This window comes from Xiphophorus maculatus, chromosome 12 (genome assembly GCF_002775205.1).
Source record: "Xiphophorus maculatus strain JP 163 A chromosome 12, X_maculatus-5.0-male, whole genome shotgun sequence".
NCBI classification, from domain to species: Eukaryota; Metazoa; Chordata; class Actinopteri; order Cyprinodontiformes; family Poeciliidae; genus Xiphophorus; species Xiphophorus maculatus.
The window spans coordinates 12,889,630-12,908,492 of record NC_036454.1 but is presented as its reverse complement, the minus strand read 5'-3'; the positions used below and the strand labels follow the sequence as shown (position 1 = coordinate 12,908,492).

The window sequence follows — 18,863 nt, the reverse complement described above, 5'->3', positions numbered from 1 at the left end:
TTGGCCGGCTGTGAGTCCCCGCTCATTGGGAGGAGCGAGAAGAACAACAAACGAATTTGCACTAACGTCAGAATCTCCAATCACACCAGAAAAGACCGTTAAAATGATCGCTTTTTTTTCTCTCCATTATCCTGATCAGCTTAGCCTCACAGAAAGACAAACATTCCCCCTCCACACCCCACTTCCTCTCCCCCGTCGCCTCGACGTGTGTACTCGAGTACATGTGTGTGTGATTCCTCCTCATTACAGCTGCGCTAATTACACTCTCATTAATGTAATTAATATTCACGGATCCAGCTCCCACAAGTCACAACATCAAAACAGAGCAGCGCAGGGCGATTAGCGCGCGCGCGCACACATGCTCCGCACGCCGTCCACAGCTGAGAGCGCGAGCTAAAAACATGGAGAGATCAGACGGACATCGTGCGGACACGTTAGGCAAGAGGAGCGTTCCTGGAGGAAAGGCTGCTCTGATGTGAGGAGCTCAACTTCAACATGGGGAGGAGAGGTTGCACTTATCTTGGTCGTAGCAAGGGTATTAGGACTGTACCAAGCAACTTTTCTCTTCCTATTTGATCAAACCTATTTGAGCAAACAATGGACTTCAAAAAAATGAAATACGTTTTTATACTATTTACACAAAAACTAAATATATGTGTTGTTTAATTTGGGTTTTAGTACGTTTAGTTTTGATTGTATTTTAATTATTTTTCACATTAGGTTTTAAAAACCCCAGCAGGACCCTGTTTAAGGAGTTCACTCCAACTTTGAAGTCTTAAAGAACCTTCACAGGGATTAACGTCATTTACAAGGAGACCTACCGCATGGCTCTCAGTGCAATTTTGTACGCCAGTTCAGCGTCATGAGGTAGCAGAGAGGTGAAGAGATAGCGAGCGAAGGTGTGCATGGGGACACTCTCTCGATGGACGATCTCTCCGAGGCCAGAGTACGGACCAGCTGTGAAGAAGAACCGACATAACGCAACACGCTGATGAACAAATGTGTTTGCGGTAAACCAAGACTAAAGGAATTTAAACTTTTCATGCTGATAAAAAGACTGAGTCATGATTTCCTGTGGCATGCTGTGGAGTGACGCTCCCTTCCAGACAGGAAGCAGGGCAGCCACGCGGCATTTAAACAAAACTGTGACGTCAAAACACATATGGTCGTGTGTGCGGATTTGGCCTCGTGCCCTCCTCCTTCCCTCTGCATCTTCCTACGCGCCCCCTCATCTCTGGTGGGTTATTTTAAACCCCCACGGGCCTCTAAGCTGCAGACCACATCACAGAGTGGCGCGGCTGCAGGCCTCCTGGGGCCCCCGCAGCGGCCTCAGACCCGAGCTGCTCTATTAGCGAAGGAGCCAGAGGTGGGTGGTCGCGCCGCGCCGGGGACGAGGCAGGGCTGGGATTTGGGTGGGGACTGCAGCCGAGTCTGACTCGGTCGGTTCCACCACCACCACCACCACCTCTGTCCCTCCTTCCTCTTCCCCACAACCCACTCGCTCTCTTCCAGCTCCAGCTCCTGTAAACGCACACACACTTTTGTGTGTACCGGCATATGTGTGCTGACACAATACCCCTGGCGTTGCTGTGTAAAGAGCTCATTTTGGTCTGGCCCAGGACGGCTCAGCCTCTATTTGCGCCACAAAATGAAAGGATAATAAATAGTGAGACAGAGTCAAATGTGTTTTTCCTGTTTTAGCAGGAATGCCTTGGCTCTCCGTGTGTGGGTAGGTTATGAAATGACAGGGAGGAGGCGTTGCTGTGTATATATTTGTGTGCATTTGTACCAGAGCGGACTGCAGGGAAATTTAGGGAAATAAAAGTCAACAGACGGCAAAAGCTGAAAGAATCAATCTGTGGGTCTCCTTACCCTCGAGCAGAAACACAGCCTGTTTACGGAAGATTTTGACCAGGGAGTCATCCAGTTCCACTTCCTGCAGCTTGGCCAACAGCTGCTCCTCGTTGCGACACACCTTTTCCTGAGCGTACAGCCCGTCGGGCATCACCCGCTGCTGGCCCAGGCCGATCAGAGCCGTCTCCACCGCCAGCGCCATGTACGACTCGCCGTCTCCCAGCAGCCGCTGCACGGGCATCCGCTGAAGATCGGCTCGGCTCACGACGCTGGAGCAATCTGCGAACACAACGCCGTGATGTCTGTGTCACTCCCTGGGGTTTTGGATGCTAGATGACTCTAGTCTACATGAACGTTCCCTGCAGATCCTACGAAAGCAGCTCTAAGTGGGCATCTAAAATGCATATGAACACATTAGGAGGGATTCTGTGCTAACTGCTCCTCTTTAGTGTAGAGGGCTATTTCTGTTAGCAGAGGAGGCAACGAGGGACTGAACAACCACACGCGTAGGAAAGGAGAGTTTTAGTACCCAGAACAGACATAAAGATGAAACAATACAGAAACTATTACTACTGTATCGCTTTTCATTTCTGTGATACATTTCTTATCATGATAAGGATCTAAGTTTATTGTTGCCAAGTTAAATTCCAATTATTGCTTTATTACCTACCGACTGTCTATATTGTTTCTGCAATGAGAGTATCAATACATTTGAAAGTATGATTAAATGCAGTTAGTGTGAGCAGTTTAGTGATAAAGCTCACATCAATTTATGTGACTGGAGTCCGAAAGAACCATATTACAAATGGATATGTTTTTCGAGAGCAGTATTTGTGTTTGTGGAACTAAAATAGAAAACCTCAATAGAAATCATACATTTTTCGTAATGCACATGGTCTTATATACCCTTCCATAATAGTAGATGTATTATGGATCCATTATGGAAACTAGTGTTTAATTCTGTTCATGTGACTCATCAGTACCTGAGAGGTCTAAGCAGGTGTTGGAGCCTTCCTCACCCGCTCGTCCCGACTCCGTCAGGGTGCTGAACAAGGTGCCGATGGGATCCAGAGGGTGTCCCACCCAGCCCTCCATGTTCGTTATGGAAGTGTGGCCTTTATGGAGCAACTCTGTGAACAGACATTCAAGCAATTGTTGAATGACTGGGATTTATTTTATAAAGTGATACAAGATCTACTTGAAATCCATACATCCACTCCAAATTGACATCATCCAGATCATTCCATTGTCCAAGCCCAGAAGGGATATATAGTCTATCCAGAGAGGTTGAGGCCTACTATACCGGGTCTCTTTTCTTTATTATTTTTACAGTTGGAAAATCCCCTAACATCCTGATCAGATGCCTGAATCACCTCAGATGACTCATGTTGATGCCTAGGAGCTTTGCTCTGATGTCCTCACCTTATCTCAAAGGGTAAGTCCAACCAGCCCAGAGTGAAAGCTAATTTCAGCTGCTCTTATCAGGTATCTCGTTCTTTTGGGCATCCAAAGATTGCAGATGAACTGAGAAAACGAGAGCTTAGCTCTTTTTTTTTTCAGGTCTTTTTTTATACCACCAAAGAGCGGAGGAGCAACAGAAGAGGGAATTGCGATCCGCGTATGCATCTTTTTCTCTGTCCTAATACAAGTCATCAGCTTCGATTCTACTCATCACTTGGTGTTATAGCATGAAACCACACACAAATCAAAAACAATCCTTTCAGCAGGTTTCTTCAGAAGAGAAGCTTTACATTTCTGCTTAGCTAGTTTAGAGACGGGTATAAATGTGAATTTTTAGAGCAGCTTTGACGTTTTCAACCTATAAACAAAGTGCCACAGCTAACCTTTTTTGTGTCGTCGAAAGTGCTCCAGCTGCCTCTGCTGCTGCCTCCGTAACGTGTTCACCACGGCGATGGCCAGACGGAGGGCTTCTCTGGGGTAACCGTGTGAGCGCAGGGCGTCCACCCGAGCGCAGGCCGTAGGGACATGTTCTGAGGAAAAGACAAGTCCCACCTTAATAATCCGGCTCCTGCCGTTTGATGGTCAGAGCCCAATTTCAGTGTTTAAATAAGTCATTTGAAACCTACATATGTATGCAGACTCACCATGCCACAGAGGCCAGCCGCGTGAGTCGAAGAGGGAGCCCTCCTGGTTGTCATGGTAACAGTAGTTGGCATAGAGGTCACTGGCGATGATGTGTTGGAGGTGTCGGTCCTGCCAGTGCAGGTCGCAGGCCTCGATGGCTCGCGTGAACACAGTCCGGTGGGGACGCATCTCTGCAGAGGAAGGAGACAGTTTGAGCTCAAACATTTTCAAAACTATTTTAAAATCTGCTTATTTATGCCGTTATGCATTTATCCATTTCTAGGGAGAATGGCTAAATTTGTATGAGCATAAAATAAAATACGATGTTAACGGACTAGTTTTTCAGCATCACTCCTGGACAGGATATTTGTGATTTTGGTCATATTTTGAGGGTGAAAGAAGAAAATCTCAGAGACCCGTTTAATATGAGATTTAAATGAGTTGGAGTTGTATGTGTGGTTGAACTGAATTGACGCTTCATAAATAAATTGAATTAAATTTAATAACCTGGTTGATTAACTTGGTGGTTAAACTAAAGCTGAACAATAACTCCTTTAATTTCAATGGAAAGTATTTATTTCCATTGAACAAAAAAGTGATCATTTTAAAAAAAAATATCCAAATAAAAGGGCAAATGCATGCCACGCGTTTTAAGATTTTGGAAGTAATTTGTCGCTTTTTTTTTTGTTTTTTTCTTATTTCACAAAAAGATGCCACTCTCTGTTGGTATATAACACAAAATCCCAAGGTAATATTTTGAAGTTTGTGATCAAATGTCTACCAATCTTGTGACAATGTGACACATGATATTTCTAACCTTGGTTACCGTGAGCGCCTTGGGGCAGTGAGTGGGTGAGGTTGGGCAGCTCATTGACGTGGTTGCCGTCCTCCCAGGGGCAGACGTCCACGCTGTTCCACCGGCGCAGCTGCCGCAACCACGACGACTTCTGCTCAGGCTTGCAGTGGGGGTTCAGCACGATGCACATCCACAGGGCGCCTGTACATGCAGCGAACGCGCAGACTTAATTTAATGTATATGAGGATGATGTCGGCATCAGTGGAAAAGTGTGCCTTTTGAGCTTTAAAACGCAGCTATCGTGTAAGGTAAAAGCAGTATTTTTATTTTTTTTTTGCTTTTCAGGAAAAAAACAGTGGATCTGATCCTTTAGAACTCTTTCTCTTTGCTGCCGCCATTTTCTGCTCTGATAGAACGAGACTTGGCTATCCAGAGGCAACGCTGCTTGCACACACATCATTTTGGAGTAAATTGGAACAAACAGAATGTGAAAAACGGCAGTCTCCGGGGAAGCAAGAACATTCAGGGATTTTACTCTCAAGAGTGCTACGGATGCGTACGCTCTACGGTGAGTGTGTGATTGTGATACAGATGCGCGGATGAACAGACAGAAACATTTTGGGGAGAAAAACCCAAAACAAGGGCAAGAGAAGGGATGTGAAGGCTGAAACCGACGGAACAGAATGTGCAGACTATGACGACAGAATAGCACAAGAAACAAGAGTGGAAGTGATTTGCAGCACAAAAAAGCAAAATGAATAAATATCATGGAGACATGGGCAAGGACAAGTGGTTGTGGCTCAGCTGAGACTCAAAAGAAAAGAAAGACAATAGCGGGGATAGCAGTGCCGAGAGGCAGTATTCACACATCAGGTGGAGTGATAAGGACTCTGGAAGAAAGGTTTGAAGTGCGGACTTCAAAGAGTCCAAAAATACGTGGGACTGAAACAGACGAGATCACTGCGCTGTCTTCACAGAGTGTAGAGGACAAACACCATCTTCATCATCAACGGCGATAACAGGAGCGCTAGGGGAGAGCAGCAATGATGGGAGACGCTGCGGCTGCCGTCCCACTGACGGGCTTGTAGGGTTCAAACCGTGTCGGCTTGTGCCGAGCGGCTCTCTGTCACATCTACCACAAATATAATGAGAGATGTTTGAAAACACTGCAGAGGTGAGGCTCTGTGTGCTGCATTAAACGGCTTTTAATTCAAGAAGATCTCATCTAGAGCTGCCAGAGCTACAGTCACAGCGAGGGAGGGAGAGGAACCGGGCTGTCAGCGACGAGTCAGCGCATCGGAGACTGTGGGCTTTCTTGGACATAAAAGCACAAGAAAACAAACAGAAATAAAAACATGCCTGTGTGCCTTTGTGTCAACGTCTGGGTTCGATCACCCATCTTGCTATATCTGTCAGTTCCTGTGTATACAGGGGGAAAGGTGTGTGTGTGTATGTTGTTGTCGTCTCCCCCTGGCCCCCCTCACCGAGCTCGTCCCAGAGCTGTCTGTACTTGTCGGTCATGGTGGTGCCCTGCTGTCTCCATAGCGCCAGCCGAGGGTCGGCCATGAACTGCTCTGTGATCAGTGTTAACATCCTCGCTCCGTTGGAGTCGCGCATCTTCAGCATCTCCCTCACCTACACAGGGAGGGATGGGACAGAAACACACACACACACACGCACAGTTTATACCAGGACATGCACAACAAGCAGCGGACATGATAGCTGAACATAGTCATGCTTCAGCTACAATGACTAAATTTAGAATATGAAAACAATGGTGCAACATTTACTTCATTTATTGACTTTGTAAAGGTTTGCAGCCATTTATAAGCTCCCTCTTCCTCTGAGGTTTCTCTTCTATGGTGGGTTCATGGTACGTTGCTGCGTATAATTTTTGAAATATTCCAATGAATAGCAACAACAATACAGACTTTATCCAAAGGTTCAACTAATCCTAATTTACTTTGAATCTAGAGGGGCTGGTATTAGATTATCATGGTGTGATGACATGAAAAAATAGGTTATTATTGTATTTCAGCTAAAGGGTAGAAATACCATTGGAGGCTTGTTAGTTGTGACAAGAAGCATTTGACTGTTTTAATGCCAACAAACAGCTATCCCACTAGAACACTTGACAATTTTTTTTTTTTTTTTACGTTCTTGTTAGACAGAATATTTGAAATTTTGAGTGTCACTGGCAATATTTCCAAACGGCCCATTTCAGTCTTTTTTCAAAGCAAAAAATCGTAGCAGGTCTCGTTCAACCAGCTGACCGGCAGTGCTCAACAAGGAGGGGCTGTGTTGCTTCAGATAGCTGGAGAAATCTCCTCATCAGACACTTTCTCTGTTCTCTGACTACTGGGGCATAAATCTGCCAGAATGCAGTTTTAAAACATTTTAAAATCCTGAAAACACTGTATGCCTAATCCACATGTAAAACATGAACGTATGAAGCTTCACGTGTTAAAAAGTGGTACTTTTGTTTGCTGTTGCTCAGTAGTAGAAAATGGGTGCTATTTTGTGTGTGTTTTTTCAAGGCCCAATAAAATAAAGTTTGCCAGTCTTGAACAAAATCGGTGCGAAATTTGCATCAAATACATGCCAGCTTTCATGACCACCACCTTTCATGGTCAACTCAATAAATGATTCCACAAAATAAAAAACTGTTCAACGAATCTCGTGACGAAATTCTTCTCATTTTGTGTAACTTGGGTTTGCTCTGAAGTATTCATAAGAGCTCTTTAACCTTGTCCTTGCCTTTTCCTTTCTGCTTTACTTGAAATAAGCCTCAAACACCTTTTCAAATTTACTTGAATAGTTGGGTTTTTTTTTGTTTGTTTGTTTGTTTTTTGCAATTTCTCAAAGAGTTTGTATATTCTTTAAAACAAAAGATCACAGAAAAAAGGTGTGGGATAAAAAAAAAGAGAACAGACTCTTAACTTTTGCTACTCACTTATTTGTTTGGGGAGGATGCTGTTGAATTGCAAGTGTGCAGACGCAGCTCTGTGTGGGCGCTTAAGGATCTGTGCAAGGTGGCTGAGAAAACGTGCCTGTCATTGTGTGTGCAGGGGTGTGTGTGTGTGTGTGTGTGTGTGTGTTATATTAAAGAAGATAACTGGCTTCAAAGTGCATGAAGCTGAGAGACATTCTAAAAGCCAGGCGAGCTGGATGATAATGGCCTTGGCTTGCGGTCTTTACATAGCACACAATGCATTAATGCTGGCCTTGCTCAGCCACTGTAATAGCAGGCAACTGAGTGAGGCAAACATCTCTCATGTAAGCGTTTAATATACAGTGTGTAGTGCAAGGCTTCCCACTTTCTATACCTTGTTTTTTTCTCCCTTTATCTTCTGTTCCCTCACTCCACTCCTACAATTAGCCTGAGCTAAGACACGGCCTGCCCTTTAATGTATGTACATTATGTGCTCTCTTTTATTCCCATTTCTTGAGGGAGTAAAGGATGATGCAAATGCACAAGAGAGTGGGAGAAAATGTCTGTTGAAAGGACCCAAGAAAGCTCAAAAGGAGGGACGTAAACCTACGCAGGCTGTGTGTGAGTGTGTTTTCTGTTCTGATTCTGCTTGAATCAATGTGAACACGGCTCCAACCTTGCTAAAGAGCAGGTTGAGCTGCTTTCCTGAGCCGTGGTAGCCTCCCTGGGACAGGAAGAGCTTGACTTGTTCCTGAACCTGCTCCTCGTCCAGGTGCCAGCAGTTCTCGTCATCCACGCTGGCTCCAGCTGTAGGGTCCGGGGCCCCTACACGAGCAAAAAAACACACACACTTAAAGCACATAGGACCTGGATTTCCCTGATATCCTTTTGTTTTGGTTGACAAATATAGCTTCAGAGGTGGAGAGTAAGTTATTTCACCCCATGGCAGGATATCTGTTGCATATTTTTTGTTTGATCTTAAAGACAACCCCCTACCCATCAACAACCTAGAAACAAAATGTTTTCCTGAATGGACTTTACTTCACCAGCATTGATCTCTATGATCATGCCATCCCTGGTGAAGATGTGTAAAACTTGCAAAATATAATTTTGTTACAAAATATAATTTTGTTACGGAGACTTGGCGATGTCAAGCTTATTCATTTCTTTAGACTTTATTTGATCAATTTATAAAACAATGCAACATTCATGAAAAAAACATTATCCTCTGTCTGAAGTCTAGTTCACATCCTTGGCGAGTTTTGAAACTACAATAAAAAGAAACATCTTTAAAACTAGAAGTACAATACAACTTAAGAATAATACAAACATGTATTCATCTGATTTAAAATTACAGCAGCATAAAATAATCCACAAAACTGTTAACTGTTGCTTCAGTGTCTCTGTTTAAAGCCATTTTGTTCACCTGGGACCCTCCTATCTGCTGCACCTCTCCAACAGTGACCTGAATGTTTTTGCCTCCTTTAGCATTTTGTCCAGGCTTGCTTGTCACAAACCTAGTTGTTTTAAAACAACCTACTTGTTTTCTGCTTCTTTGTCTTTCCCATCTGAAGAGTAAGTGGAAGAAGTGGGACTCTTTGTCATCTCACATTTACAACCCAGAGAAACAGGAAGTCATTTATTACAAGGCTACTTGATTCTCTGGTCCATCTATATTTATTTAACAGGAATGTTTAGGGGCACCAATAAATATGGTGCTCGCATTCTTGTAAAAAAGCCGACAACAACAAAACAAAACAAAAAGACAAACTAATGTGGGACTTTTTTTAACAATGTACTCATTTTAAGAGTTTGATTTTTCTAATTTTATTGAAAATATGTTTAATCCACTGACTGGACATTACTCTGGCAGCTTCCAAGTACAAAATGTTGGTAGTTTCCTCTATGTGAATTTGTAGAATGCTAATAAAGTGTTTATTAGCATTTAAGAAGTTAATAAATATGTACAGTACAGTGCTAGATTGTAGATGTTGAAGCAATTAAAAGTGCGTACTGCAGAGCATCATGTGGGATCCTGGATTTTCTTCTGACGAGAAGACAGATTGTTTCTAGCTTGCAGAATGCATTTGAACTAAACAATCTCCTAATCCCTTGCACATGTGTGACAGGGCAGCTCTGGGCCCTGACAGAAACTGATTCTCCAGACTGTGAAAAAGCCTTTGGTTTGCATTTGCAGAGATTTTCTCAGAAGGTTAAAAGGTTTCTTTGGTCTCGCTGATCTCTTTGCTCATGTTGTTTCTTCCTCTCACAACTCTTTTCTTCATGGCCCCTCCCTCGGTTTCCTCATATTTCCTTCCTCCAAGTCAGTTTCCTGTGTCTTTATTTCTGATGTCTCTTTTTTTCTCGTCAGAGCTACTCAGCAGTAGCTCATCTTCTTTCTTAGTAGTCTTATGTTTCCTGCCCCTGTGGGTTTCTCTTTCTATCTTTTGCTTTGCTTTTTATTTTCCTCATCTTCCTCTCAGACCTAAATTGGTCTACAGTGTTGATTACAGTCTCTGCTCTGCTACACGGCTCTCATTAATAAGTAACATTGATCCTGACACACTTTACCTTCATCAGACAATCAATATCTATGACTGTAGGGGCAGGAAGGTACACGTCAACTGCAGATGGGCATGTTATCCTAACCATCCTCCAACACACACTGGTTTCCTCACCATGAACCTGGTTGATCTCAGAGTTCTGCGACAGGATCTCGTCGGCCAGCTTCTGCGCCGTGGGCAACACCTCGGTGTGGTGGACCGATATCAGGTACTGGACGAACTTCTGCAGCTGGTCTCTGCTCATCTGGAACAGCGTTTCCGAGATGGGCAGGTGCAGCTTCACCTGCTCAGGCTTGCGCACCCTGTAAAGTGACAGCGCCACGACGTGGGCGCAGTAGAAGATGTCCTTGTTGCCACAGGTGCACGTCACGGCGGTGATCTTGCAGCGGTCGAAGCTGACGCTGACGCTGCAGACGAGCTCCGGGGACGAGGGCGTGGCGGGATCTGTCACCGTGCCGCTCAGGTGGAAACCTGGAGGAGAATCGGAAAAGGGAGAAGAATTTTTATAGAAATTATTTTTTTCAATAGAAGGGGGGTTGTTGTTATTATTATTATTATTATTATTATAAGTGATTTTCAGGACTAGTTTCTACTCCTACTGCTGCCTTTGCTGCTTGAACCAATCATTTCCAGGCAGAAGCTCGATAATGTCAGGAGCTCTGTGTCCGCACAGCATCCAGAATCAGTTACCTGCAAATTGAATCGCTTGATCAACTCAATGAATGTGTCCTTTTTTAAGTGACATTATTGAAGACCAAACACTCTCAGGGTGTTAATACAGGTGCAGCTCAACAATGTTGAATACACTGAAAAGTTATGACATACAGAGTTCTATAATTCAGGTCTTTATTTTGATTCATTCTGGTGATTAATGACCAAAACATTTTAGAAGAAAATTAGAATATTGCATAATATTACAGATTGTTAAGATATGGACTGCTGGCTGTCCAAATGTTCAGCAGACAGTTATTGACACTCTTCCCAACGGGAGCAAATCACTAAAGGGCATTGCTAAAGAAGCTGACTGTTCTCAAACTGTTACATCCTAAGACTTGGGTGGAAAGTTAGATGGAAGAAAAAAGTTCACAAGCAGCAAGTATGACTGTAGACTTAAGGTGATTGTGTAGTAAAGCCATTCAAAAGTTTGGGGAGCTTTACAAAGTGTGGACTGGACTGGACTGGAATCAGAGCTTCAAAAGCCACCACACACATTTGTGTCCCATTGATTTTTGGTGTTAAACAACTCCTGAACCAGAGGCATCAGCAACATCTCATTTGAAAAAAAAAAATCCTTTGTTCAGTGATCCAAAGTCTTGTTTTCAGCTTAGTCTATTGTTTGCAATTCATTTGGAAACTATAAGTTCCTTAAGAGGCACACAGTCTGCATTGCATTAGACTCAATGAGAATTTTCCACAAACAGTAACGATTTTTGGAGCCATTTCATCTCCTGATGTTGGTCCAATGTGTTTTATCAAGCTCGGTGCCCATTAATCACAGCTTGACAAAATGTGCGCTATTAGTTCATCTGTTGAACTAATAGCTCAACGTTTTGTTAATATTTAGATTATAATATGATGCACCTGTATATGACAATCAAGATTCATCTGACAGAAATCCACCCAGATGGATGAAACTTCTGATGAACGACAAGTGGAATTGGGAAAAGAAGCGAAGCGGTGAGAACGTCTGTACCAGCATGAATTATACACACTCTTGTTCGAAAATGTTGTTTGATCTCATTTTGACTGCGTTATCTGAAGGTGTGGCTACTCACTATGCAGGGATGAATATGAATGAGCCAGGTGGGGTCCCCCGGCTGTGTCGTAAAACACACACTCGTGAGCACATGAAAGATGGAGGCGTGCACCCAAGTGCCGGGACGCAGTGTGAGATCATGACTTATTAATAATGGGAGGGGTTTGGTGCGGCTTTATGAATGCATTTATGTACTCAGGAGAAACATGTGCAATTCATGTGCACCAGGCAAAGACACACATATCTTTAATGTGTTTATCAAAGGGCTGAGCGCTGACTAGCCTCGATGTAAAGCATGTGTTAATGCATCTACATCAAAGGGGTTTTTTTTCTGGTGAGAGGGGAGGAGCAAGGGTTGAATTTTTCATGGGTTATAGATGGAAATGATTGCACAAGCAAGCTAAACGGAGGTCAGGTCAACGTGGCTCTCCATCCTCTGTGCTTTAGAGATGCAGTCAGAACGCAGGTGGATGTGAAGAATGAGAAAAAGGATAGTAAACAAAAGATCATAACCCTTGCTTATGCCCTCAGGATGCATGTAAAAATAAAGCAAGGCGTTGAGGGAAACATCTGCACATATTGTAATCTTAAAAACCAAAACCTTTAACATATTTTATTGCTAGAAGGAAAAACATACGTGGATATTTTACGAAGAAAAACCCCACCAAACCTCCCCAAAAGTGGTTGTACGCTTATTTTAGCCCATTTTACTCTGATTTTACCCTGAAATCTACCAATGCTTAGATGAGCCACTTGTGAGTAATTCAGTCCGAGTTTAATTGCAGCTGTTCTATTAAGAATGTTGACGTTTTAAGAAACCATAAGTGAACCAACAACGTCATGAAGACCAAGGAACACAGCAAACAGGACTGGGATAACCTTCTGGAGAAATTTAAGCAAGGTTAGGTTATAAAACAACTTCTCACTAAGCACTGTTCCATCCACCATCTGAAAACAGAAAGAGCGTGCTCCTCCTGCAAACCTACCAAGACATGGCTTTCAATCCAAAGCAACAGGCCATGCAAGAAGACTGTTAATCTGGGAAGAAGCCATTGCATGAACATTGTGGAGGAGCTGTACAGAGGTCCATGTTAGGTATGAGAATCTGTTGACAGGAAAACTATTAGGGGTAGACTTCATAGATTTGGCCTTTATGGGAGAATGACTAGAAGAAAGCATTGGTTGATAGACCAAAATAAGTTCCACCCTTGCGGTTTGCAACAAGAGAGCAAAAATGTGGAACTAGGTATTCTGGTTGTAGCCTACATGCAAAGTACTATGAATAGAAATTCTAGCAATGTACATCTAAATGTATAAAGCTGATCAAAATAAACTAAAATAAAATAATAGACTATAACAACAAAAAAAATGTGGTTCTACGAAGTATCCATCTCGGGATGCTCAATAGAAAAACCACACCACAACTTTCTGACTTGTAATAATAAAAAACTAAAAGCCAATACTAATTTTCTTTGACTTCAAAACTGCATTCTCCTTTGTGTTGGTTTCACATAAAATGATCCCAGAATAGAAACTTTGGGCAACAAAAAGTGGTCAAGGATCCCAATTACTTTTGCAAGAGTTTGTGTATCTTCTGAATGTTTTCACTGAGTTTTCTACTAAGCAGTAAAAAAAATTACAACACACTGTTGGAGCAGAGTTTGTATGTCTCTCTGGGCATCCATGCATCTTCTCTGGATACTCCAGCTTCCTCCCCAAGTCCCACAATGTATCTCTTCAGTTATCTGCTCCAAGCATATCTGGAGAGTAAACTCCCTCTTGTTCACTGTGCCAGAACTGCAAGGACTTAGTGACTATTGGAAAAATGGCTGAATAAATGGATGGATCATATATAAATTGCACTGTCACAGAATATGCCAGTTAGCCTGGTTGTTAATTCTTTATCCGCAGAACTATAAAGTGTTGGCTGCAAATATGACACAAGGCAGAGCTGCAAAACATTGCCACAGAGATATGCATTCCCCTTCTGAAAGCCAGCTGGCAGAGGAAGCACATGTTCGTTAACAATATCCACACAAGAGGGGTGTGGATCGAATATGGCAGCTCCTCGCATGTGCTGTGATCAAAGCCTGGATGTCTACAGCTGCGGGAGACGGAGGGAAACAAGGAGCCGCACTGAAACAATCCTAAACGAGACAAAAAGGTTCACATGCCGCAGCTGGCCCATGGAGGAGAGAAAAAAACAACAACTTATTTTACTGCGACGCGACTCACAAATGAGAAAATGAGCGTTTGATAATCAGTGATACCTTTCGTATGGATATGTGTGTGTTTGCAAGTGCGTGTTTGTTTGTGTGAAGAGAATTTCAAGAGTGGCCCCTGGTTGAGAGGAAAAAAGAAACAGAGAACATCAAAAACATGTGGGAGCTGAGAGAGCTCAAAGAAAAATCACCCTCAGATGCAAGCAAACACACACACACACACGCACACACACATTCTGAGCAGAAGGTTACAAAGGCAGCTGCACTTTCTTTTGCAAATGTTTTCTTTCTCAAAGGGAAAATTAACGGCGATGCACTGTAAAATTCAAAACACATGGAAACTCTACCCGGTGATAAAAGACTCGCAGGTTTGAAGCTGGAGGTGGGGGGGGGTGATTCTGTCATGTTTCCCTCTCCTTTATCGGACATTTTCACTCTTTCACCTTCCAAGCCCTTTGTATCTCCCCCTCCCTGCTCTAGCCCTCCCTCCGTCAGTCCACATTCCCACAGCTCTTTCACTCTCACTCTCTGACAGATGGGTAGGTAATGAGTTTCGCCTTTCCCCGTCCAATCGTCTGGGCACCAAAAAATGCCCCTTGTGCCAGAAATGCCCTTTTAATTTAGCCAAGCGCTGAGTACAGGGATATTACTGCTTAGGCGCGCGCACACATGCACACACCTCCCATAACTCCTGGATGGGTGGCTATGAAACCTTCAGTGTCTCATGTGCTAGCTATTAGAGAGCCTGGTTTCCCCCTTACCCAATCCACCCAGCTCCCTTCCCAGAGTGGCGCTCTCGGCTCTTTTCAGCACATGTTCAAGAGGCCAGAGTTGGCTTTCAAAGTAACCATGGTGGCCATTTTTAGAACGAGGCCTCTGTGAGGTTGCCCTAGAAACCCCTTCTGACCGCCCTGGTGAAATCACACTTGGCACAAAGCACACTGCAAGGTTGCAAGAACAGCGTGTGACCGAGGGAGCGAGATGGAGAAGATGTGGACTATACATTGTGATGCTAAGGTTTTGAGTCATGCCACATCATTTTGTGTTTTTAGTTAAGAGATCCATACTTCTCTTATTTTCATGTTTCTTCAAACCCTCTGATGATCTTTTTGAAAAAATATCTTCGAAATCTGGCTTCCTTTTCACCCAATATGAAAAGTTGGAGCTTAAATCCTGGTCAATTCTCCTCTTTACCATATTGTGCTCCCTTTGTGACATTTGTCACCCATGAAATATTGTTCGCCATTCAACATACCTCAATTTCTCTTGGTAGTTCAACGTTTTAAATATTACAGGGCTAAAACTGTTCACATAAAAAATAATCTATTTTAAATGGCTTTTTGAGAGAGATTCTTATATTGTATTGCTCATTGTTTTAAATTTCAACCAATAGTGACTTTTATTATATATAACATTATAATTCCTGATCAATCTAAAAAAAAAAAGACTGCAAATATCCCACTGCAAAATGCCAATGGATTCATAATGACATCCTTAAGTACATTGTAGTAAATCTGGAAAGGCTGACACTCAAGTTGAGTGGCTTCTAGTTCCAAGTTGGAAAATAGCTGGGATTTTCTGATTAGTCTGGTGCTAACTGCTATTATCAGTGCAACTCAAAGACAATGTATTTTGTCATTTTTATCCATTCAAATAATAATAATAATAATAATAATATGCACATAAATAAATACAAAACAGTTGGTGTGTCACTCGTGTAAAAAGATGCGCAAACTGTCAAAAGTGCTAATAAATACTTTATACAGTGTTTTATTTAAGTAGCAGTTATAAGAGATATTAAGGTTGAAGCAGAGACCTCTAACTTTTCCAGTTTTGATTACAACTTCAGGCCATGTTTTCACTCCTTTTCAGACTTGGAGCACGCACAAAAAAACCTGACTTCCAAGTACACGTAATAAATAACAGAAATAACTGATTTTCAAGGTCTGTATGAAATGTTCCTTTGCAAACTGCTTCTTTTTGCACTCAAAGAAAAGAGGCACAAGACAACCAGAAGTATAAAAGTTCAAATTCTCAGGGAGATGAAATGACTAGCACCAAGTAATACTTTTTTTTTTTTTTTTCAAAATTCTGTATATGAAACCTTTTTCAAAAGTGCCACAGCTTGACAGAGAGAAACAAATATATTCTCTCCAAGAAGGTCATTCCCAAAGGGCTATTAACTGAAAACTTGGCATACAGTTGACAATAGGCATGATGAATCTCTTCAGCGTTGTCTCGGGTCTTTGCTGTATTATTTCCTCAGTCAAAAAGACATGACTTTCATGAATATGAAATGAGTTATTTTGTTCACAACGTGTTCAAAACACTGTGAAAAACTCTGAAAGTCCTAAAGAAGGCCTGAAGAATATTGGTTAGACCACTTCAAAAGATTACAAGAAAGCCAGGCACCTCTAAAGCAAAGTATTAAAATGTTAGGGGTGGCCTAATTATTTTTGCACAGTATTTTGTGTGTCCGTGTGCAGATTCCACAAATACCAGTGGCCCACTGACTTCTTAAGGGACCCTCATGAGAGAAATCTTACAAATGAGTGTTTACTGCAGTTTTGTACTGCACCCACAAATTGCTTAAAGCACTTGAGTCCATTCAGCACAAAAAGCTCTAGAAATGCTGGATTCCTCCTATTGTTAACAGGAAGAGAAGGACCCGAAACCTGCAAGTTCAACACCGGTATCAGAGTATGACTTTCATAATATCCCAATAAAACAAGATTATGCTTCCCACATGAAGGCAGACGGCAGGAATCAGGGCCTGGCTTCAGAGGTTTGCTCACGAGTGCAGCAAAATCACTGAACTAAATTAGATTCTGCAACATACATATATTTCCACAATCACATTAAGATTCCAAGTCAATGGAGAAAATTCAGCCCTAACAGTGGGAAGGTCATTTAGTTTATTGGCTGTACTGGTTTATGAGTGACTGTCACCTAAATCTAATATGGCACCCTGTGGCTCAGATAGCATTCATTTACTGGATTTGTGCTTGATAGAATAAAAATACACAACGGTTATCTGTGAAGCTAAGAAGTTGAGACAAAAAGCCTGTTTTAAAAGCAAGCCAAGGAAAATTGAAAGAGGATATTGGAGAAAATACACTCACTCGCCGATTTGTCAGTAATGGGTCAGTCCCCCTCCGGAACTTCTTTGAGACATATATTCAGAAAGGCGTTTAATGAAATCCTCACAGATTTTGGTCCTTATTAACATGACGGCATTAAAGAGTTCCTGCTTTTGTACTAATGACTGTGGAGGTCACAGTGAACCCATCATCGTGTTTTGGAAACCACTTTGAGAAGATTTAAGCATTGTGTCATGGTTCATTATCCTGCTGGAAGTAGCCATCAGAAGGTGGGTACACTGTGGTCATAAAGAAACAGACATGGTCAGCAACAATTCTGAGGAAGAGTGAAAACGTTGTTCAGTTGGTACAAAGCCCTCTCCATGGTCGGGCAGAAGTGCCAAAATCAATTCTCACATCTTTGCAGCTGCGTGACAAAATTTGCATCATTTTGTTCTCAGCCTCATGTCGCCCTTACTTGTCACAAAGCTCTGGCAAACTTTCCACCTCCTTCGTGCAAAACTATTGAGTGATTGGTGAGAATTTTGTGGGTATGTTTAAAAACAGTCCCAATTACACGACTTCAAGAAACCGGCTTTTCAGCATGGATAGTTTTGAAAAATAATTGTCCGAGGCCATGAGGAAGTACACAGTGTTAGATCGAAACACTGAACTGTCTCCACTCAATTCTCGTATGAGGCAGCAAGCTTGGAGCCAACCGATGCTTTCTGTTCTTTTTTTGTAGGTTTGCCAAAAAAAAGAACAGAATCATTATTTCGTTCGAAGTTGAGAACTCATCAGAGTCGTTCCTCTCTGCTGTGGTCGCTGTGTTTACAATACTGTTGTAAATTGCATATATGACAAAACACCATGGCATATACTGGAGCAGGAGCGGGTTCACAGGAGCATGGCTCGGTATGTCTTGTGAACCTTGAAGAGTGTGTATGTAAACAAATGTTCTGCAACTGCTTGACTACGCGTCAACAGTTCGATTTTGGCCCGAGCATGCTGGGTGCTTAACCTCACCATCTGAATGTCCAAACTTAACTCGAAACTTGTTAGACCAGGCAACATTTTTCCAAATAGTTATTGCTCAACTATGGCGAGTTAATGTCAATTGCGGCTTTGATTTATTGTTCTTAACTAACAGAAGTGACACCTGGTGTGGATTTCTGCTGCTGTGACCCATCAAGGTTTAACACGTTCTACATTCAGAGATGGTATTCTGCATAACTTAGTTGTAATCAGTGGTTATTTGTGCAAGTGTAATTCTATCAAAGTAAACGAATCTGTCCATTCTTCTCTGACTTCTCAACTGAACGAGGCACTTACATCTAAACAACTTCATCCCAATTGATAGGTTTTTGGTACAATTTTGTAAACTCTGCATGAAAATCAAAGTACATGAACAGTTTCTGAAAGCAGCCAGTCTGGCACAAACAATGATGCTATTTAAAGTCAGTCCTCTTTTCTCCTCAACTTTGGTGCTTGATCTGAACTACAGCAAGTTGCCTTGCATTGCTGCCATGTGATTGTTTGATTTTCATTTTTTTCTGTGACTAAATAAACAACTA

The 18,863-nt window shown here is 42.4% G+C and overlaps 1 protein-coding gene across 2 annotated transcripts in view; it reads right to left on the bottom strand.

Annotated features, from left to right (window-relative positions):
• The window catches only part of zswim6 (zinc finger SWIM-type containing 6), a 62,807-nt gene that overhangs the window by 14,241 nt on the left and 29,703 nt on the right, over positions 1-18,863 (bottom strand). The window contains exons 2-10 of one of the 2 annotated variants that reach the window (XM_023343512.1): positions 10,346-10,702; positions 8,344-8,492; positions 6,220-6,370; positions 4,766-4,936; positions 3,960-4,130; positions 3,699-3,845; positions 2,838-2,984; positions 1,873-2,133; positions 822-957 (exon numbers count right to left, since the gene is read on the bottom strand). In XM_023343512.1, the coding sequence (XP_023199280.1) occupies positions 822-957; positions 1,873-2,133; positions 2,838-2,984; positions 3,699-3,845; positions 3,960-4,130; positions 4,766-4,936; positions 6,220-6,370; positions 8,344-8,492; positions 10,346-10,702 (1,690 nt within the window). Of the gene's footprint in view, positions 1-821; positions 958-1,872; positions 2,134-2,837; positions 2,985-3,698; positions 3,846-3,959; positions 4,131-4,756; positions 4,937-6,219; positions 6,371-8,343; positions 8,493-10,345; positions 10,703-18,863 lie in introns of both variants that reach the window. The other variant, XM_014468660.2, reaches the window with a different exon arrangement.